This window comes from Gymnoscopelus braueri (assembly GCF_963280865.1).
Source record: "Gymnoscopelus braueri genome assembly, chromosome: 13".
Taxonomy (NCBI): domain Eukaryota; kingdom Metazoa; phylum Chordata; class Actinopteri; order Myctophiformes; family Myctophidae; genus Gymnoscopelus; species Gymnoscopelus braueri.
In genome coordinates this window covers 8,976,303-8,994,614 of record NC_137615.1, presented here as the reverse complement: position 1 = coordinate 8,994,614, position 18,312 = coordinate 8,976,303, and the positions used below count along the sequence as shown (strand labels likewise).

Below are 18,312 nucleotides of genomic sequence, written 5' to 3'. Positions count from 1 at the left end.
ACATTATCAGGTTGTGAGGCAGTCTCACGTTGCTTGTTAAACATTTTTTCTCCAACCTTCAGAATATATGCGTCTTCTTTGACAGCACGGGAAATGTCATCCTGCTGCATTTTATTAACAAGCGTCCATAGCTTCCTGCTCACATCTTTAGAAACTGGTTGAGCACCAGCGCAGAGAACCTGGATTCTTGTCTTTACAGACATTGTATTGCGAACCTTCTTGGCAAGTGTGCAGCGTTTTGCATGCTTCCACATGAACTTGCGTTTTAAATAACCACTGCACGCAAAACAATGTGTATAGTCCTGAAAATTACTCTTCGCATCGCTCTGTTGTTTGCAAGGAACCAGTGTCCCCTTGCCTTCTTTGAGAGTTGCAATGTTGTTTGCCTGATTTCCTTTTTTTCTGAGCAGATCCAGTTGAACCCTTCTTTCCTTCGACTTCTTTGGAAACATTATTGCACTTGCAACTTCCACTTCTTCTTTATGCCGTCGTTCAAGATGTCTTGCAATTTTTGCTTGTGGTTCGCAGCAGTAAAGGCAATAATTTTTCTTCTGGTGGTATTTTTTTTTTCCATGTACTTTGACGACCTCACTGACAGTCATAGAATCGCTCTTTTCTTCTGAAGCAATTCGACATTTGCTGTAGGTCTTCACAATTTTCTTTATTTTGACTGGTGACGATGATTCCTCTTTGTTGCTAGAGGAGTCTGTCTTCTCAGCCTGCTTGTTACCGCCATTGAAGTCACTTTTTTTTTCAAGAGTTGGTTCTGACTCTGCTTCACTAGAAGATTCCTCCGACGCCCTTGGCTTGTAACTGTAGTCACTGTCATTGCAGGTACTTTCAGAGTCCTCCACTATGTCTTCGGCCACCTACAAAAGAAACACATATGTTTGTTACAGCAGTTACATAATTAAAGAAGCATAAACATGAACAACTTTTAAAAATATTTCGGATCTTTTGAAGTGGGGATGTAGATGAAGCTCATCCATAGTCAATGTACTTACTAACTACAGTATAAGGTGCACCGCCAGTTTGGAGAGGCAGGCAACTGGACAGGGATGGAGTCTGATTTATTGTTTTTTTGTTGGACAAGCAAGTTCAGTAAGAGATGCCATTACATCCACTGAAGCCTTCCTCAGAACCATCATCTGACAACGTGTTGTTTCCCAGCTGATCTTCAGTGGAAGCCGAAACGTAATAACATCTCTTACTAAACTTGCCCGTCCGACAAAAATAAACCAAGTGACAGGTGCTTTTTCCATTACACAGTACCAGCTTTACTCTACTCCATTGTATTGCTTTTCCATTTGTACCTAGTACATTTTTACTACCCGTTCTGCTGGGGTTCAAACCGGTACTAGGGGGTACTAGCTTGACGTGAAAACACTGCAGAGGACTGATTTTGGTCCTAACTTGTCCACCGGTCCTAATACGGAAGCTCTTTTTACTGGTAAAGGTCCTAAGTAGGTAACAAATACGAGAATTACTCTACTCCATTGTATTGCTTTTCCATTTGTACCTAGTACATTTTTACTACCCGTTCTGCTGGGGTTCAAACCGGTACTAGGGGGTACTATAGCTTGACGTGAAAACACTGCAGAGGACTGATTTTGGTCCTAACTTGTCCACCGGTCCTAATATGGAAGCTCTTTTTACTGGTAAAGGTCCTAAGTAGGTAACAAATACGTGAATTACTCTACTCCATTGTATTGCTTTTCCATTTGTACCTAGTACATTTTTACTACCCGTTCTGCTGGGGTTCAAACCGGTACTAGGGGGTACTATAGCTTGACGTGAAAACACTGCAGAGGACTGATTGCTCGATCCAGCATGAGTTGGACGGCGTTAACTCTCGGATCAGAGAGTCAATGTTTACAAAAGTTCCCCATGTGTACACAGAGCTGAAAAATAGCATATACACACGTACACGTTTGTGTGTTTATGAATTTTGACCTCTGCTGCTGTATAACTATTGACTACCTACTAACTACTACTGCGGACGGGCAAAGCTTATAGTATGTATAAATAACTCGTACAACCACACTTCAAAAAATCCGAACTATCCCTTAAAAAGTCCTTTTTATATGTTACAGAAAAAACTCACTTATTTTCCCTATCGGCCATGAACAATTTCTGAGTCAAATGCAAATAATGACTGTGTACATGCCACACAAACGTAATAATAAGAGGCTTATTGCAACTGTAGGTCGCAAATTACTATCAAAACTTTTAAATCTCGTCCGTCCCTCTGTATGTTACAACACTGATGTCAATATGTTGTCATGGACATCTTGAATTCTATGAGATCCAAAGGCTGAAATCAGTCGCGGCGACTGAGAATCCATGTGATTGACGGTAACTGAGCTCAAGCATTCAGTACCTTGTGCGCTACGCTGCGTCCTCTGCTGCGAGTCCTAGACCAGGAACATGAACGGCTGTGCGGGCGGCTCTTGGCACTGGTTCTCTCCTCACTCGGAGTACTAGACCTGGACAATGACCTAGACAGTGATCGGCCAGTGCGGCCACTGCAGCCCAGCTCCCTGTACAATTGACAATGTAGGCATTAAAGCAGACACTCTTAATGCAGAGCGACTTACAACAGGCATACACATGCTATGGTAATTAATGAAATGTGTAGAGGTAGGTTAAAAACACTAACCCTCAGCCTAGTGGATTAACAACTATAAAAAAGTGCCAACTAGTGCTTACCTGTCTTTGCTGGGAATGCGTCTACTAGGACCACGCTTGTGGCTCGTGGACCCCTTCAGTGGACCCTTGCTGTACGGCGGGCGGCTCTTGGCACTGGTTCTCTCCTCACTCGGAGTACTAGACCTGGACAGTGACCTAGACAGTGATCGGCCAGTGCGGCCACTGCAGCCCAGCTCCCTGTACAATTGACAATGTAGGCATTAAAGCAGACACTCTTAATGCAGAGCGACTTACAACAGGCATACACATGCTATACATTGACACGGAGATAGACGGGAACGCCCATTCGATTTTGTCCCGGGGGAAAACAGAACGATCTGCCTCATAGAGTTACATCATACACGATCGTTTGGATAACTTTCAGAGCTATTTTATGGACGATTGAAACATTGTCAGCTAAGAAAAATCCATCAGAAGGACAGCTGGAACAATCGTCCAGTCGCCCTCGGAAAAGTTGACTTATTAAGATATATGTGACTAAAAAAAACAAACATTGACAATCTATGAGCTCACAGCGCGTCGGAACGCGACGCGTTGTAACTGTGAGCTAGATTGGCAATGTTTGGTTTATGTTCCCCCCAGAATACGTAAGCTGGGGTTCATGTGGTTTATCAGATTATCCTTATATCTTATTGCATGAGTCAAGTTTCAGCACAAGCACCACTGAGATGTTTTGGTATTCAGACGGAGATGGAAAGAGGGAAACCCTCTTTCCATCTCCGTCTGAATACCAAAACACTCACCCCAAAACAAAGTCGCCCCGGGGCAAACCCGCCGGGATTCACCTGGTGTTCCTAAACGTAACCTCAGTAAAACTGTGCCAAAACATAACCTTATTACTAAACTGAACCTCAGTAAAACTATGCCTAACCCTGAACTTATTTCAAACCTTATCCTCTGTAAAACAAATACAAGAATACAAGAACCGCTGGTCGGTGAAAAAATGGGGGCGAGGGTGTTTTGGGGTCTTCTGGTCACCTCCTTTGTCCTCTTTGTTACCAAACATGTTTACATATGCACAGTGTTTAATCGCCTGGTAGAGACACTATTACAAGATATGATCAATTAAACTTACCATAATATCAAAACCCAACAGCCATTAAGTCATCAATAATGTTTATAGTGAATTTGAAGTACAGTTTAGAGACTGTTTTGTGAACAGCACGTACCGACGCCATTACGATTTGGCGAAGTGCGTCATTTAATATCATGCAGGATTTACACACTGCTTTAGCTCCGTGTTCATTGCCAGATTAACAATTGTGTTTTCTGTAGGTTTTTAAACAAGGATAGTCTAGGGTTTGGCTTGTTTTGTGTGTAAATCGCTGCATGTTGACTGCGTTTCCAAACTGTAATGGCGATGTCTCCTGTACTTGGAATTCACTAAACCGTGTTCTATAAACATCATTGATGAATGAATGGCTTTTGCTTTTTGATATTATGATGAGTTTAATTGATCATATCTATAGAAAATGTAATAGTGTCTCTTACCAAGCGATTAAATCCGATAACCTCGGGCCATTGTGTTGTGTTGGATCCTTTGTCCAGTCAGGACAACATTCCAGTCGGACTCTTGTTTAATTTGCTAATATAGCATTCCTTGTCGAGTGGCAACAAGGTTCTGTGCCTGTGATCTGGCAAGCCATGACGCCTGCTTTTAGATCAGTATACTTTTACAGCATATGAGTTTGAAAACCCTGAATCCCACCGTCTATACCAGCTGGGGGAAATCTGTGTTTTCCCCCGAGTGCAACTCCGCCCCCCTAGGTACAACCCACTGATGACACTACACCGTGTGGATGTATGGTAATTAATGAAATGTGTAGAGGTAGGTTAAAAACACTAACCCTCAGCCTAGTGGATTAACAACTATAAAAAAGTGCCAACTAGTGCTTACCTGTCTTTGCTGGGAATGCGTCTACTAGGACCACGCTTGTGGCTCGTGGACCCCTTCAGTGGACCCTTGCTGTACGGCGGGCGGCTCTTGGCACTGGTTCTCTCCTCACTCGGAGTACTAGACCTGGACAGTGACCTAGACAGTGATCGGCCAGTGCGGCCACTGCAGCCCAGCTCCCTGTACAATTGACAATGTAGGCATTAAAGCAGACACTCTTAATGCAGAGCGACTTACAACAGGCATACACATGCTATGGTAATTAATGAAATGTGTAGAGGTAGGTTAAAAACACTAACCCTCAGCCTAGTGGATTAACAACTATAAAAAGTGCCAACTAGTTCAGTGGACCCTTTCTGTACGGCAACAGGTTATAACGTGAAAAATTGTGACAGTGTATCGGTGAAACAAATGCATGTTAGTGTTTCTGTGTCATTTTATGTATAGTGCAATCACCCCCCCCCCAAGGGCTCAGTGCACTTTACAGAAATTGTAGGTTATCGTGGAGGAAAATCGCAGATTAACACATTTGAGCGATAATAATCGTATGGCTCTACGTACCGGTAGCTGTCTCCAGGGCTGCGGCTCCGGCTATGTGGGCGGCTGTTGGCACTGGTTCTCTCCTCGCTCAGTCCCCTAAACCAGGACAATGACCTAGACCGTGACCGGCCACTAAGGCCCAGCTCCCTGTACAATTGACAATGTAGGCATTAAAGCAGACACTCTTAAAGCAGAGTGACTTACAACAGGCATACACATGCTATGGTAATTAAGGAAATGTGTAGAGGTAGGTTAAAAACACTAACCCTAACCCTAGTGCAGTAGTTCTAAACCTGTGGGTTGGGACCCCCAGGGGGGTCCCTAAATTATTTTGCGGGGTCCCCAGATGTTTAGCTTAATGTTAACATTGTTTTCTCACTCAACAGTAAACAGAAAAACATACAGCACAAGTAGTGCAGGAACCAAAGTCAAAGTTCTTTTTGAGGGTTCGTTCCTGCACTAAAGTGTATACAGGGTCATCTGCACATTTATAAAGTGACAAATGAAGGACTTTTAAGACCTTTTTAGTATCTCTGTTCAAACATTGAACAAATTGTCAAATATTAGGGGTGTTGCGAGGCGTTGTGAGCATGTAGATCGGCTATTTTAACAAAATAGATTGAGTCAAACTAAATGTAACGCCAACTCCTACAATTCCAAGTGCTTGTCAGGGTGGGGGGTCCCCAGTTGAAATATGATTATTTTGGGGGTCGCGGCCTGAAAAAGTTGAGAACCACTGCCCTAGTGGAATAACAACTATAGAAGTTGACAACTGATGCTTACCCGTCTTTGCTGGGACTGCGTCTCCTAGGACTACTCTTGTGGCTCGTGGACCCCTTCAGTGGACCCTTTCTGTAAAGACACCAGGTTATAACGTTATCGGTGAAAAATTGTGACCCCAAAGGGCTCTGTGCACTTTAGAGAAAACCTTTTCATGTCAAGAACTTGACATGAATTGACACACATCAGTTGGCGGACCCCCAGTTGAAAACAAGAGGGACCTCCACAAGAGAAGATATTTACGGCTTAAGCAGTGATTCTCAAGCATTTTGATTTCCCCCAGTTTTACATCCATTGAGCTACGGACCCCCATTGAATGTAATTTCTATCTCTGGGACTCGCATTACTGGGACTCGTAACTATCCATCTATCTGGGGCCCCCCTGGAACTCCCTCAAGGACGCCTGGGGGTCCCTGGACCCTAATTTGAGAAAAATGTGGACACAGAAAACTTTATCCAGGGGTTCTACAGAGTTACTACAGGGGCCACTAAATCTTTTTGTGATAGGAACTTCTTTTTTACATCTACCACTTGAACCCTAGCGTCCCTCCCTATTCTGAGGGGAAAATTTGACATACATATAGAACAGATCTACAAGCTCACATCGCCTCGCGCTGTGAGGCGTCGGGTCAGCACTACTACAAGGACAGGTGTGTGTGTGTGTACCCGTTCTGTAGGTGGCGAGGGGGGGCGGAGCCAGGCGGCCCGTCGGTCAGCTCGCTCCCTCCTCTCCTCCCTCCTCCAGGAGACGCAGATCTCTGCACAGAAAACAAACGCAACTGTTGACAGGGCTCACCAACATGTCCATACGTGGACAGATGTGTCTGTGGCAAGACTTGGCCTTGTCCGTGGCACAATAATAAAAATCAAGACTTTTTCTCCCAAATCTTTTAGAGCCAGACTGATGCATCGTGAGCGTTTTGAGCTTCAGCTATTTACACATTTTTTTATTGGTCACATTTTAGTCTAGTTATATTCATTGACAATAATTACTTTTTTGTCAGCAGATAGATGGAACATCTAATCTAAACAAATATTTACATAGCATTTTCTCTCATGTTTGTTTTATTAAATGGACTCTAAGGGTCCATTTGGTTCCATTGTACACTCAGAGTTACTGTAAATAAGCACAGATGATTTTAGCGTAAATTGGGGAGAGATAGAAAGAAGAAAAACAATAGTATCAAATGGGGTCCATGGTCAAATGCATATCAAACCGGGGGTCCTTGGGAAGAAAAGGTACAGTACAGTACAGTAGGACATGTACACAATCCTCCCCAGACAGACCCCTGATTCAGCACAAGCCCAAGCAGCAATACAAATTGTAAGACAGGGGGGTTGAATAATTTCAAGCACAACTGTACATGGGCAACTGGCGGTCCGGGGGCCACATGCAGCCCCCACCTTCACTTAATGCGGCCCACAGGCTAGTATCAGAACACTGATATATCATTGATTTCAGCTGTTATAATTCCAAACGTGCAAACATGACCCACTTCAATTATTTCAGTCTATAGCTTAAAGACCAGCATTAAAATTGTATTGTCAACATAAGTGTAGCTAAATACATTTTAAATTAAATTAAAATGTTACTTCAGGATTCCAATTGAAATTAGCATAAAATTCAGGGTTCTCATTTAAAAAAAAAAAGTTATTTTTAGCATCACTAAAAACAATCTACTTGTAGAACTGAGCCCAGCTCCCCCCCTCCACCATGGTTCCATTTGTACACTGTCCGAGTTAAGGGGAGACCTTGAAATGTTAAGTTTGAGAACCGTGATTTAGGGCAGTGGTTCTAAAAAAAATGTTTTCCTTTGACTCTGACGGCATACAAATGGAACCAAATGGACCCTGTACACGTCAGAATTTAGACCCCCTAGGGATCCAAGAATCCTTTCTGCACTATGCCCCGTAGTACACTCCAAACATGTACAAATGTGAAAATAAGGTGCTTAACCCCAAGCCCCAAATGTTAACTGGCTCTACGGGGTAGTAGTTTAATGTAATAATCCATATCTTTCAATAAAGAAGTGTTTTAATGCCGTCTGTGGCCGAACGCCATTTTTTCACCCTCGTTTACTTCCAGTTACATTTAGTGTAATTCCGGGTTTCACCAGATGCGCCCCGTCACTACCGTCAATACCGCCCATTGGGAACTTCCCACAGAATCGGCCACAGACGGCATTAAAACACTTCTTTATTGAAAGATATGGATTATTACATTAAACTACTACCCCGTAGAGCCAGTTAACATTTAGGGCTTGGGGTTAAGCACCTTTATTTTCACATTTGTACATGTTTGGAGTGTCTACGGGGCATAGTGCAGTAAGTCCCTGTTCCCTGCGTCAGAATCATAAATACGTCTACGAGCATTTTATCAAACACTTTAACCACGTTGTGGAAACGAACATTAGGCATAAAATTGATTGCACTTTCAAATTTGAATTCATCTTACCTCAGGGCTCTCCATCAAAATGTTTTTGTTGTAAAATGAAGCAGCTTTCATGTTGTCGATGTTGTGATAGTCTGACTGCCTCTAATCCACCAGCTGAAAGCACCACGCAATCACATCAACAGAGTGGGCGGGGTCGTATGGGCTGAATGCAGAGTCAACCTGTTGAGTGTGTGTGGACTGATGTGTTACCCTCCCCCATGGTTCTAATTAGGACCAGGATGGTTCTTGTTAGGACCAGCAACCAGTTGGTGTGTTTCTAAAAGCCATCATATCTAGACCAGGGGTTCCCAAACTTTTTTGGGTCAAGACAACCCTATAAATACTTTTTTCATCCGAGGCACCCCTATATATTACATGGATATTTTTCACTCCCTCCAACCTTATATATGGCATATTTTACTATTATATTTAGCATACATACCAATGTACAACAGTAGGCTATGTAACTATCTTTAATACAAATATTAAACTTTTTGTTATTGTTAAATATAAGATATATTTTTCTAACCTACCTTTTTATAATCCTTAAGGTGTCTAGTTAATGAATTTTGATGTTCCCAGAGCCAATCTTTGTCCGATATATGTTTTTTTTAATCATATGTTGTGTCCGTCCTGGATTTTTGGCTGTGCAAAATAAAAACTTTAAATAAACATAGCTCCTAACTATACATCCGACAGAAACCATTCACCCCATTTTTGTCTTTTCATGAATAATTGATATGAGGGTTTGCCATAATTCCATCATGTGTAGTGCATAAAAACCCAAATAAACACAAAAAATGTTAAAATTCGTCTAAACTGGATCACCAGTAAGACGCCCTAAGGGCGAGAAGCGACCTTACGGTCGCTTCTCCAGTAGTTATTGACACCATGGGGTCATTCCCATTTATGGGATTATTCGCATGCTATCTATCTGCGACCATTACTTAGGTCGCTATTATGGAGATCCCTGACTGTCAGTGGGCTCATGGCTTGCCCCTTTTATGCCCATATATGGAGATCTAGACAGTGTTTAGCATGGGTTCCCCATGTTAAGCCCATATATGGGCTCAATATTGTGACGTCAAACATATTCATGGCTTGTCCCTTTTATGCCCATATATGGAGATCTAGACAGTGGTTAGCATGGGTTCCCCATGTTAAGCCCATATATGGGCAGCGGGCTCAATATTGTGACGTCAGACATAATGTGTCATATGTGACATCATCATGGCACCATATTAGGTGGGTGACAGAGAGAGAGAGATACAGACACACATAGAGAATCAGCATTTGGTGCCCTCTGTTCCAATAAACAGCGACCTAACGGTCGCAACAACAACTTTGGCATTTTTACAATCTTCAAGATGTATAGAAAACATATGTTGATGTTCCCCACCTGAAATAGTGACACACATATATTATGGTATGGTTGCTATAGAGAATTTCCACAAATGCAAAAAAGACAATGCAACATCAACATAAGGTCATAAATGTACATTATTCTGAGACAAATGTCAAATTATTCTGTTTTATTTTGGAATGAGGCATTGAGGGAGATGACTAGTGACATAAGAGGAACCTTTTTGGAACATTAATACTCAAAATAAATGCCCAAATGTAGGCAAATCAATAGGCTTTTTCAAACTGTTAATATGAATGTTTTAGGTTCTTGATACACATCTCCCAGCCTTAGTTAGGATCAGAATGGTGTGGCTGCTCACAAAAAAGGATCACATTATATGCTACCCCAGAAAGAACGCATCAAAATGTAGGAATGTGATTTTTGGAAGCTACTTAGCTCCAGCCAAACAATGCTAATTATTTAGCAACAGGGGCCTGTGACAGATCACAGGACACCAGTCTGAGTGTCATGTACCTATACAGTATATTATACAGGAGAATTGATAACCTTGCATTTACCTGCATTTGTTATATGTTGCTATTGTAGGAATGAGGAGGGCCTATTTGTACACTCTGAGTTACATATATGCAGTGTGAGGTTTTAAAGTTCTAACTGGAGAACTGACATGGGTGTGGTGATGTTTGTCTGTAGTATGAAGGTAGGCTACAGAACCATAGATACACTCCGAGGCACAAGCAGGTGGGATTCTGAAATGGCTGCATTGATAGAGGGGGACAGATAATGAGCAAAGTGAATGTCAGGGAGATTTTGCAGCTCCATTTCCTATGCGTGCCATTTCTCCAACAAGCTATACGTTTTAATGAAGTTATCCCATCCTCTTTCCTGGTTCCATAGATCCTGCACTATGATCTTTGCACGAGATGTGAAAGGAGTCATATAGCCCAGAGGATCATAATGTCTTGACACTATTTGTTTTAAATGTTCCTCATTGTAGGCTGATGGTAAATAATGGACTTGTTCTTATAACTCAGTATGTCAGTAGAGCAGTTCCGTTGGAGGCCTAATGTTAGCTCCTTGGGGTCTCCTCCATTCTCTGATAGCCACGGTTCACTTTTCGGATCTGGTGAGAGATGGTTTATTGCAGCTGTGTCATTGCTAGCCCATTATCTGATGTCAAACCCACCATCAGCAAGTAGGGGTCTCATTTTTGTCAATTAGGGACTTGGCTTTGTGAGATGAAGGGGAATTTTAAAGGCAAATATCAACATAAGAACTATGTTGGACAGAGTTAAGGATATCCTCATTACAACATGTTTTTGCCATTAGGGCCCTCTAAGCACAGCAACATTCCCACCAGAACATGGATAAGGGAAAAATCATCCAAGGCCTTAACATTACTAATGCGAATAATAGGGGAATTCAATAATGTGACAATTTCACTCTGAACTAGCAGCCTTGGCAGGCCATATCGTTCTTGAAGTGCTCAGAGAGCAGTGGAATATGGCTAAAAATAAGTGTGTAATATGCATATGTACATCATGTGTCTCCCTTTTCCCTTTTCCAAAAAAGTCTGTGCGATCAATGAATGATGAATTGTATATTCAATACAATACAGTCTGATATTCTGGTGTCAAAGATGGTACAGTTGGAACTGAATCCATACTTAATTCACTGGTATGCTTCCTTCCTTACGAACAGAGTACAGAGGGTGAAAGTGAACAAAACCCTCTCCTCAGCATTAACTTTTATACTGACAGCTGTCGTACTGAGGAATGTCTGTCTGAATGTCGCACTGACAAACCAGACCAATACATTCTAAAGTACTCTGATGATACAGTCTTGATTTCTCTTTTGGATAGTTCCAGTGATCCTGGACTGCACCAACACAGAGTAAATAAGGTGGTGGAGTGGAGTGATAACAACGCTCTTATCATTAACACAAAAAAGTCAGAAGAGATTGTTTTTGGTGCTCCACTAGAGATACACAGATCCCCCATTACTATTCATAGTGAACAGATCAACCAGGTATGTTCGTATACATACCTAGGAGTAGTAATAGACCACCTTTTGTCATGGAAAGACCAGATTGAATCAGTGGGTAAGAAGACAAAACAAAGAGTCTATTTCCTTCGCCGTCTGAGATCTTTTGGTGCTAGTAGACAGATTCTTCTTTTGTTTTTCACTTCTGTTATTATGAGTGTTCTGCAGTACTGTAGTACCACCTGGTATGGATGTCTGTCTGTAGCTTTAAAATCACAACTGCTGCAGCAAGTGAACATTTGTTCAAAGATTGTTGGACAACCACTTCAGAGGCTCTATACATCCACGTATAATAACAGTATGATAAGGTTGGCAAGGAATATCACTTCAAACACTAGCCATGCTTTGTATGGAGAATATAGGTTGCTGCCTTCAAGAAGGAGATACAGTGTTCCTACATACAATAAGGTCAAACTGAAGAGGTCCTTTGTCCATCAGACGACATTGAGGCTTAATCAGGAGTTATAAGCCAGGGGTAGGCTGAGTGGTGGACATTGCTCTTGTCTTTGCATGTCTTTCTTTATGTATGTATTTTGTTGTTTTCTTGTGTCATGTCAAATGTGTGTACTGTTATATGTTGCATACATGGCTGCTGGGTCGCAAGACAAATTTCAGTGCAAACTGACAATAAAGTATTATCGTATCGTATCGATCCTGGGGGTAAGGTGGGGGGGTTAAGAAGCGGACTGGGTTGCTTAGCAACCACAGAACCGCCACTATCGGAGGAAGAGACTAAAAATGTTGCCAGTAGGCAAACCATGCGGGTACATAAACGATCACATAAGGACAATTTGTGTTCTAAAAAAAAAAAAACATTTACTCCTGTAAGTTATTGTGATTTCGTATGAATTGTATGTACATGCTCAGATAAATAACATAATGTCTCCTCCCCTGAAAAGCTTTTAAAATAAAAATAAAATAAAAAGATGGTCACAAAAAAAGCAGTGGAATATGGTCTTGCATGCTGAATCTGGCCAATTTGTTAGCACCTGAGTGCTGAAGATGGTCTCTAGTAGGATCTGATATTTATATTGTTCAGTAAGTTGGGGGTGAATATCTAGGAGGTTATCTAGAGCCATTTTCAGTAGGACAAATTCACTCTCTCGAACACTTTTGAACACAGGAAGTGATGACCTGGGTATCCCATTTGCAGAGGCTATGAACAGATCCATGGAATTGTAGGTTTGGACCTTGCTGTGAGTGAACAGATTGTGGCTGCTGGGATGACATGGCTTGAATTTGTGGCTGCTATAGTATGAATGAGGTGGCCACCATGTAAGGGTCCATTTGGCTCCATTTGTACAGCAGTGGCCAACGCAGTAGGCCTATCTATTTGTATACTGTATATATTATAATGGCGGTCCTTTTTTAAGATTAGATTAATTTAATGACCTAAAAACTGTGATAAAACTGTGTAGACTTACACGTACAGTACACACATCTGGGAGTTAATTTAGCTTTCGTTTCGAATTGATCATCGTGTCAAGTTATTTGAATCAAACAGCACACTGAGATGAGCTGCCAACTTTAATGTAATTTGGACATTGTTGCAAACTTAAAATACCATAACATCTGACATAATGGAATGTTTATTGAAATCGTCTCTATTTTTAATTGGCATGTAATGTCTATCTACCTGTAGTTTTGGGGGAAATTTGGGGGACTGACTACTGAAATTGCCTCCCCCCCCCCCCCCCAAAAAAAAGAGAAAACCTATCCATGCACGGCCCCAGTTACTCTCTCTGCATGATGTATGTGTTCCATAAGCAGGAGGTCTAGCATGTACAGTAGGCTGGCCTTTGTTTGCCTATATGTGAATCAATTCAACACCAGACTTTTTGCTATAGCCTTTATGGATGATTGTAATGATAAAATGTAATTATATAATGTATAGGCTAATTATAATACTATGTGTAAATATAATATATAGGCTAATTATGCTAATATGTTATATTATATGGCAGCCAAATATAGTAATTTATTCTATAATTATTCTATATTTATTAGTTTATTCATTATATATATTTTATGTTCTTCAATGTTGATGTATCCTTCAATGGCACTTACTAAACAGTCTCACTTACTAAACAGTCACACACATGTAAAACATAAGTTGGCCAGAGGCGGCGCTTCGAAATTCTACACACACCTGTAATTACATGAGTTGGCCAGAGGGGGGCGATCTCAAATGTAAAAATGCCTCCTTTTTAGGACCATCCCAATTTCAACACCAGGCATGGTAAAATGGCACCCTCTATCTGTTGCAGTGGTCATCCTTATAAGGACCATGATTTTGGTCCTAACTTGTCCACCGGTCCTAATATGGAAGCTCTTTTTACTGGTAAAGGTCCTAAGTAGGTAACAAATACGAGAACACACACACACACACACACACACACACACACACACACACACACACACACACACACACACACACACACACACACACACACACACACACACACACACACACGCGCACAGATGGCAGAGGAAAACCATGCAAGGCACCAACCCGCTCAGTTAGGTGTTGAGTCTTGAGTGTCTTGCCCATGGACACTAACCCAGTAGGACCCAGGGATCAAACCGGGAACCTTCTGATTCCCAAGCGGCCGCTGTACCTCCTGAGCCACTATCCCCCCCCCCCCCCCCCCGCCCCCCCCCAGGGGTGAATGTAATGCACATTGTAAAGCCCTTTGGATAAAGGCTCTATATAAATGCACCATTTAGCCTCATCCTCACAGCCTGGTGCGATTATTGAACATAATCTTTGTTTGCATGCTGTCCTTCTCGCTTGTTAACCCATTAAAACCGTGAACGCGTCTCTGTCATTTTAAGATTTCTTTGGCTATTCAGCAGATATACAAGCTCATAGCAGGGCACTCGGTGCCGTGCTATGAGCTTGTAGATCTGCTATTTTAAATATTTTCGTGAATCGTGAACATTTGTGCAAATCTTTGAGTATATTATATATATATATTTTTTAAAGCCAACATTTGTAACTCAAATCTTTGTTCCTGGAGGTCCATGGAACAAAACATTTTTACAAATGTTAGCTTTAAAAAATTATTTATATATTCAAAGATTTGCACTCATTTTCACGATTTTTCAAAAATAGCAGATCTACAAGCTCGAGCTTGTATATCTGCTATTTTTGAATAGCCAAAGTATAAAATAATGGTTATGGCTAAAACCTAAAAGGACACAGATGCGTTCCCGGACCTTATAGAGCATCGCAGTTCCCGCCCACTTCCTGGTTTTTCCTGGTGCCGGAAGAAAAAACTCAATGCACTTTTCCCATTGACATTTGCAAAAATATTTATATCTATTAATTTAAGCCTCGAATCAAGCCATCATGACTTGACATGAATCATGACCATAAAACGTTTTTTTCTGTGATTTTTTAAAATTTTATATTTAATTATATGATATACTATATTTAATAAATACCCTTGTTTTGCCGTTTAAAATAAAATAAAATCACAGAATCAAACGTTTTATGGTCATGATTCATGTCATGTCATGATGGCTTGATTCGAGGCTTAAATTAATAGATATAAATATGTTTGGAAATGTCAATGGGAAAAATGCATTGAGTTTTTTCTTCCGGCACCCGGAGGGGGCGGGAACTGCGATGCTCTATAGGGGTTTGTTCGCCCGGAATAAAGAAGCATTTAAATGAACACTCCGGGGTTTGGCTGTGTACACAACCCTCACTTTTCCAGCTTCAAAAAGAGGCGGCAAGACATTTTCCGCAGCACATTACTTAGTGGCGTCGCCGTTTTTTTGTCAGCGTATAACCTCCATTTCACTCTCTTATCCGTCGTACCTTCTCAGTCATCCGCTTCTGCGCCGTTTGTTTGTTTATTTCATTAATTTCCTTCAAGGACAAACGCACTCGGCACGCTCGGGCCATTCCTGAGCGATGTTCTTAACAACCTTGTTAATATTCAGCCGTGACGTGCGGCGATGCGGCGTGTACCGCAGAGCGACGAGGGGTACAGGGGCTCGCACGGAGGCCCAGGGAGACTTTTCATTCATACAGGAAGAGGAGAGACTCCAGGAAGACACCAGAATCTCAGTGTAACACTTACACTACAGAGAGAGAGAGAGAGAGAGGGAGAGAGAGAGAGAGAAGATGGTTTGTTTGTTTGATTGATTACTTTATTAGACAGAAATGTAAACAGCACGTGGTAGTCAGACATTAACCCATTAAGACCTGAGGCCGCTTCTAAACATTTTCTAAATCCTAACAGTTTTTCGAAAAAAAATGTAAAAAAATAATTTTCACGATTTTTCAAAAATAGCAGATCTACAAGCTCGTAGCGCGGCACTCGGTGCCGCGCTATGAGCTTGTATATCTGCTATTTTTGAATAGCCTAAAGAAATCTAAAAGTGACACAGATGCGTTCCAGGTATTAATGGGTTAAAGGGATAGTTCACACAAAAAAAACTTTTTGTTCTATCGATTACCCCATGGAGACTTGGAATTCATGGATATTTTTTATTTTTTGTCGCATTCCTAAGCCTAATAATTTGATAATTTGATGACCAGCGGACCGGTAGGCAGCGGTTCCGGTAGGAGACACAAAGAGACTAATTTGAGTCTGTGTCTTTGTGTACTTAAATGTTTTTTTAAGTATGAGAAACACTGGTCTAGATTAGAACGTACAGTACATTGTAACAGCTATACAACAACAGTGTGTATGGTGGCTGGAACTGCACTCCAGACAGGACTGTGTGAAATGCAGAGAACACACTGCAGCTTCCTGTTTGCTCCACACAGCTGAGCTGAGAGGCCCCGACAAGGAGCTTTCCACCAGCGAGAGACACACACACACACACACACACACACACACACACACACACACACACACACACACACACACACACACACACACACACACACACACTAACTATGCATCTTAGTTTTTGCACACGTACTACATGCGTATAGAACAGGGATCTTCAACGTTTTCATGCCAAGGACCCCCTAGCTGAGAGAGAGATGAAGCAGGGACCCCCTCTATATCGTATAATTTTTTTTTTCAGATTCAACAGTTTTTGTTTACGTGGTCTGCTCTTTTTCCCCTCTACACCTATAGCCTCTTTGCCAAAAATAGCCGATCTACAAGCTCACAACGCCTCGCAGCGCGAGGCGTTGTGAGCTTGTAGATCTGCTATTTTTTTCAGTACAAAACACTGATGTTGGCCTACAAGGCAGGCAACCGAAGGCACGGCAGGCACCCCCCCATACCCTCGAGACATGATCCAACCTTTACAACCCCTCACGCTGAATACCGAAACGCTCGCCCCCAAAACACAGTCGCCCCGGGGCAAATCCGGCGGTATTCACCTGGTACTCCTAAAAACGTAACCTCAGTAAACTATGCCTAATAGCTAACCTTATTCCTAAACCTAACCTCAGTAAAACGGTGCCAAAACCTAACCTTATTCCTAAACCTAACCTCAGTAAAACGGTGCCAAAAACCTAACCTTATTCCTAAACTTAACCTCAGTAAAACGGTGCCAAAACCTAACCTTATTCCTAAACCTAACCTCAGTAAAACGGTGCCAAAAACCTAACCTTATTCCTAAACCTAACCTCAGTAAAACGGTGCCAAAAACCTAACCTTATTCCTAAACCTAACCTCAGTAAAACGGTGCCAAAACCTAACCTTATTCCTAAGCTTAACCTCAGTAAAACTATGGCTAACCCCAAACGTATTTCTAACCTTATCCTCAGTGAAACAAATACAAGAGGAAAAAGAAATGGGGGCGAGCCTTCCGGTTACCCTCACACTCACTTAGATCAGCTAACACAGGAATGCTGCCCAAGTCTTCCCTAAAATATCCTGAACTCCACATGTCCTTGTCCACATGACTCTTCTCCTTCCAGAGACATGCAGAGAGAGGTCCCTTTGGTTCCATTTGCTTTCCATAAAGGTCGTCCGTTTAAGACCCCAGAGGTGGTCCCCAGACCACCACACCCTGGTCTCAACACGCACCCATTACACCAGTGATTTTCAACCTTTTTCATGCCAGGGACCCCTACATTGATATACATTTGGCCGCCGACCACCATCTGAAAATGTTTTGTGCCAGGGACCCTCAGAAGCAAAGATTTGAGTTAAAAATGTTCTCTTTGAAAAATTCATTTATTCAAAGATTTGCACACATTTTCAAGGTTTTTCAAAAATTGCAGATCTACGAGTGCCGCGCTATGAGCTTGTAGATCTGCTATTTTTGAATAGCCAAAGCTAAGTGGTTAAAATGATTCTGAGGCTATGTTAACTAATTTAGCTGGGGACCCCCTGGTAGCCCCCCAAGGACCACTGGTGGTCCCTGGACCACTGGTTGAAAACCACTGCATTACACGCAAAGCCATGTGTAATTCCTTCAGTGACAGAGACACATTAATGTGCTCTTAATGTTTGTTTGTGTGTTAGTGAATGAAATATAGTGTGGTTCCACCATGTTGACTGGTGCCAACCTCAGCATGTGTGTTTAGAGGGGGGGGGGGGGGAGAGGGGAGAGGGGAGGGGGAGGGGG

At 42.0% G+C, this 18,312-nt stretch overlaps 2 protein-coding genes across 2 annotated transcripts in view; one reads left to right on the top strand and one right to left on the bottom strand.

The window, feature by feature from the left end:
• The window catches only part of LOC308099383 (trinucleotide repeat-containing gene 6C protein-like), a 130,387-nt gene that overhangs the window by 40,219 nt on the left and 71,856 nt on the right, over positions 1-18,312 (top strand). The gene's annotated exons all lie outside the window — the stretch shown is intronic.
• On the bottom strand, positions 140-8,429 carry LOC308098586 (uncharacterized protein; the record flags this gene model as incomplete). Its single annotated transcript, XM_080446996.1, has 7 exons — positions 140-154; positions 579-869; positions 2,381-2,498; positions 5,258-5,290; positions 5,927-5,995; positions 6,590-6,681; positions 8,379-8,429. 7 exons carry the CDS (start codon positions 8,427-8,429, stop codon positions 140-142), a joined length of 669 nt encoding a protein of 222 aa, XP_080303122.1.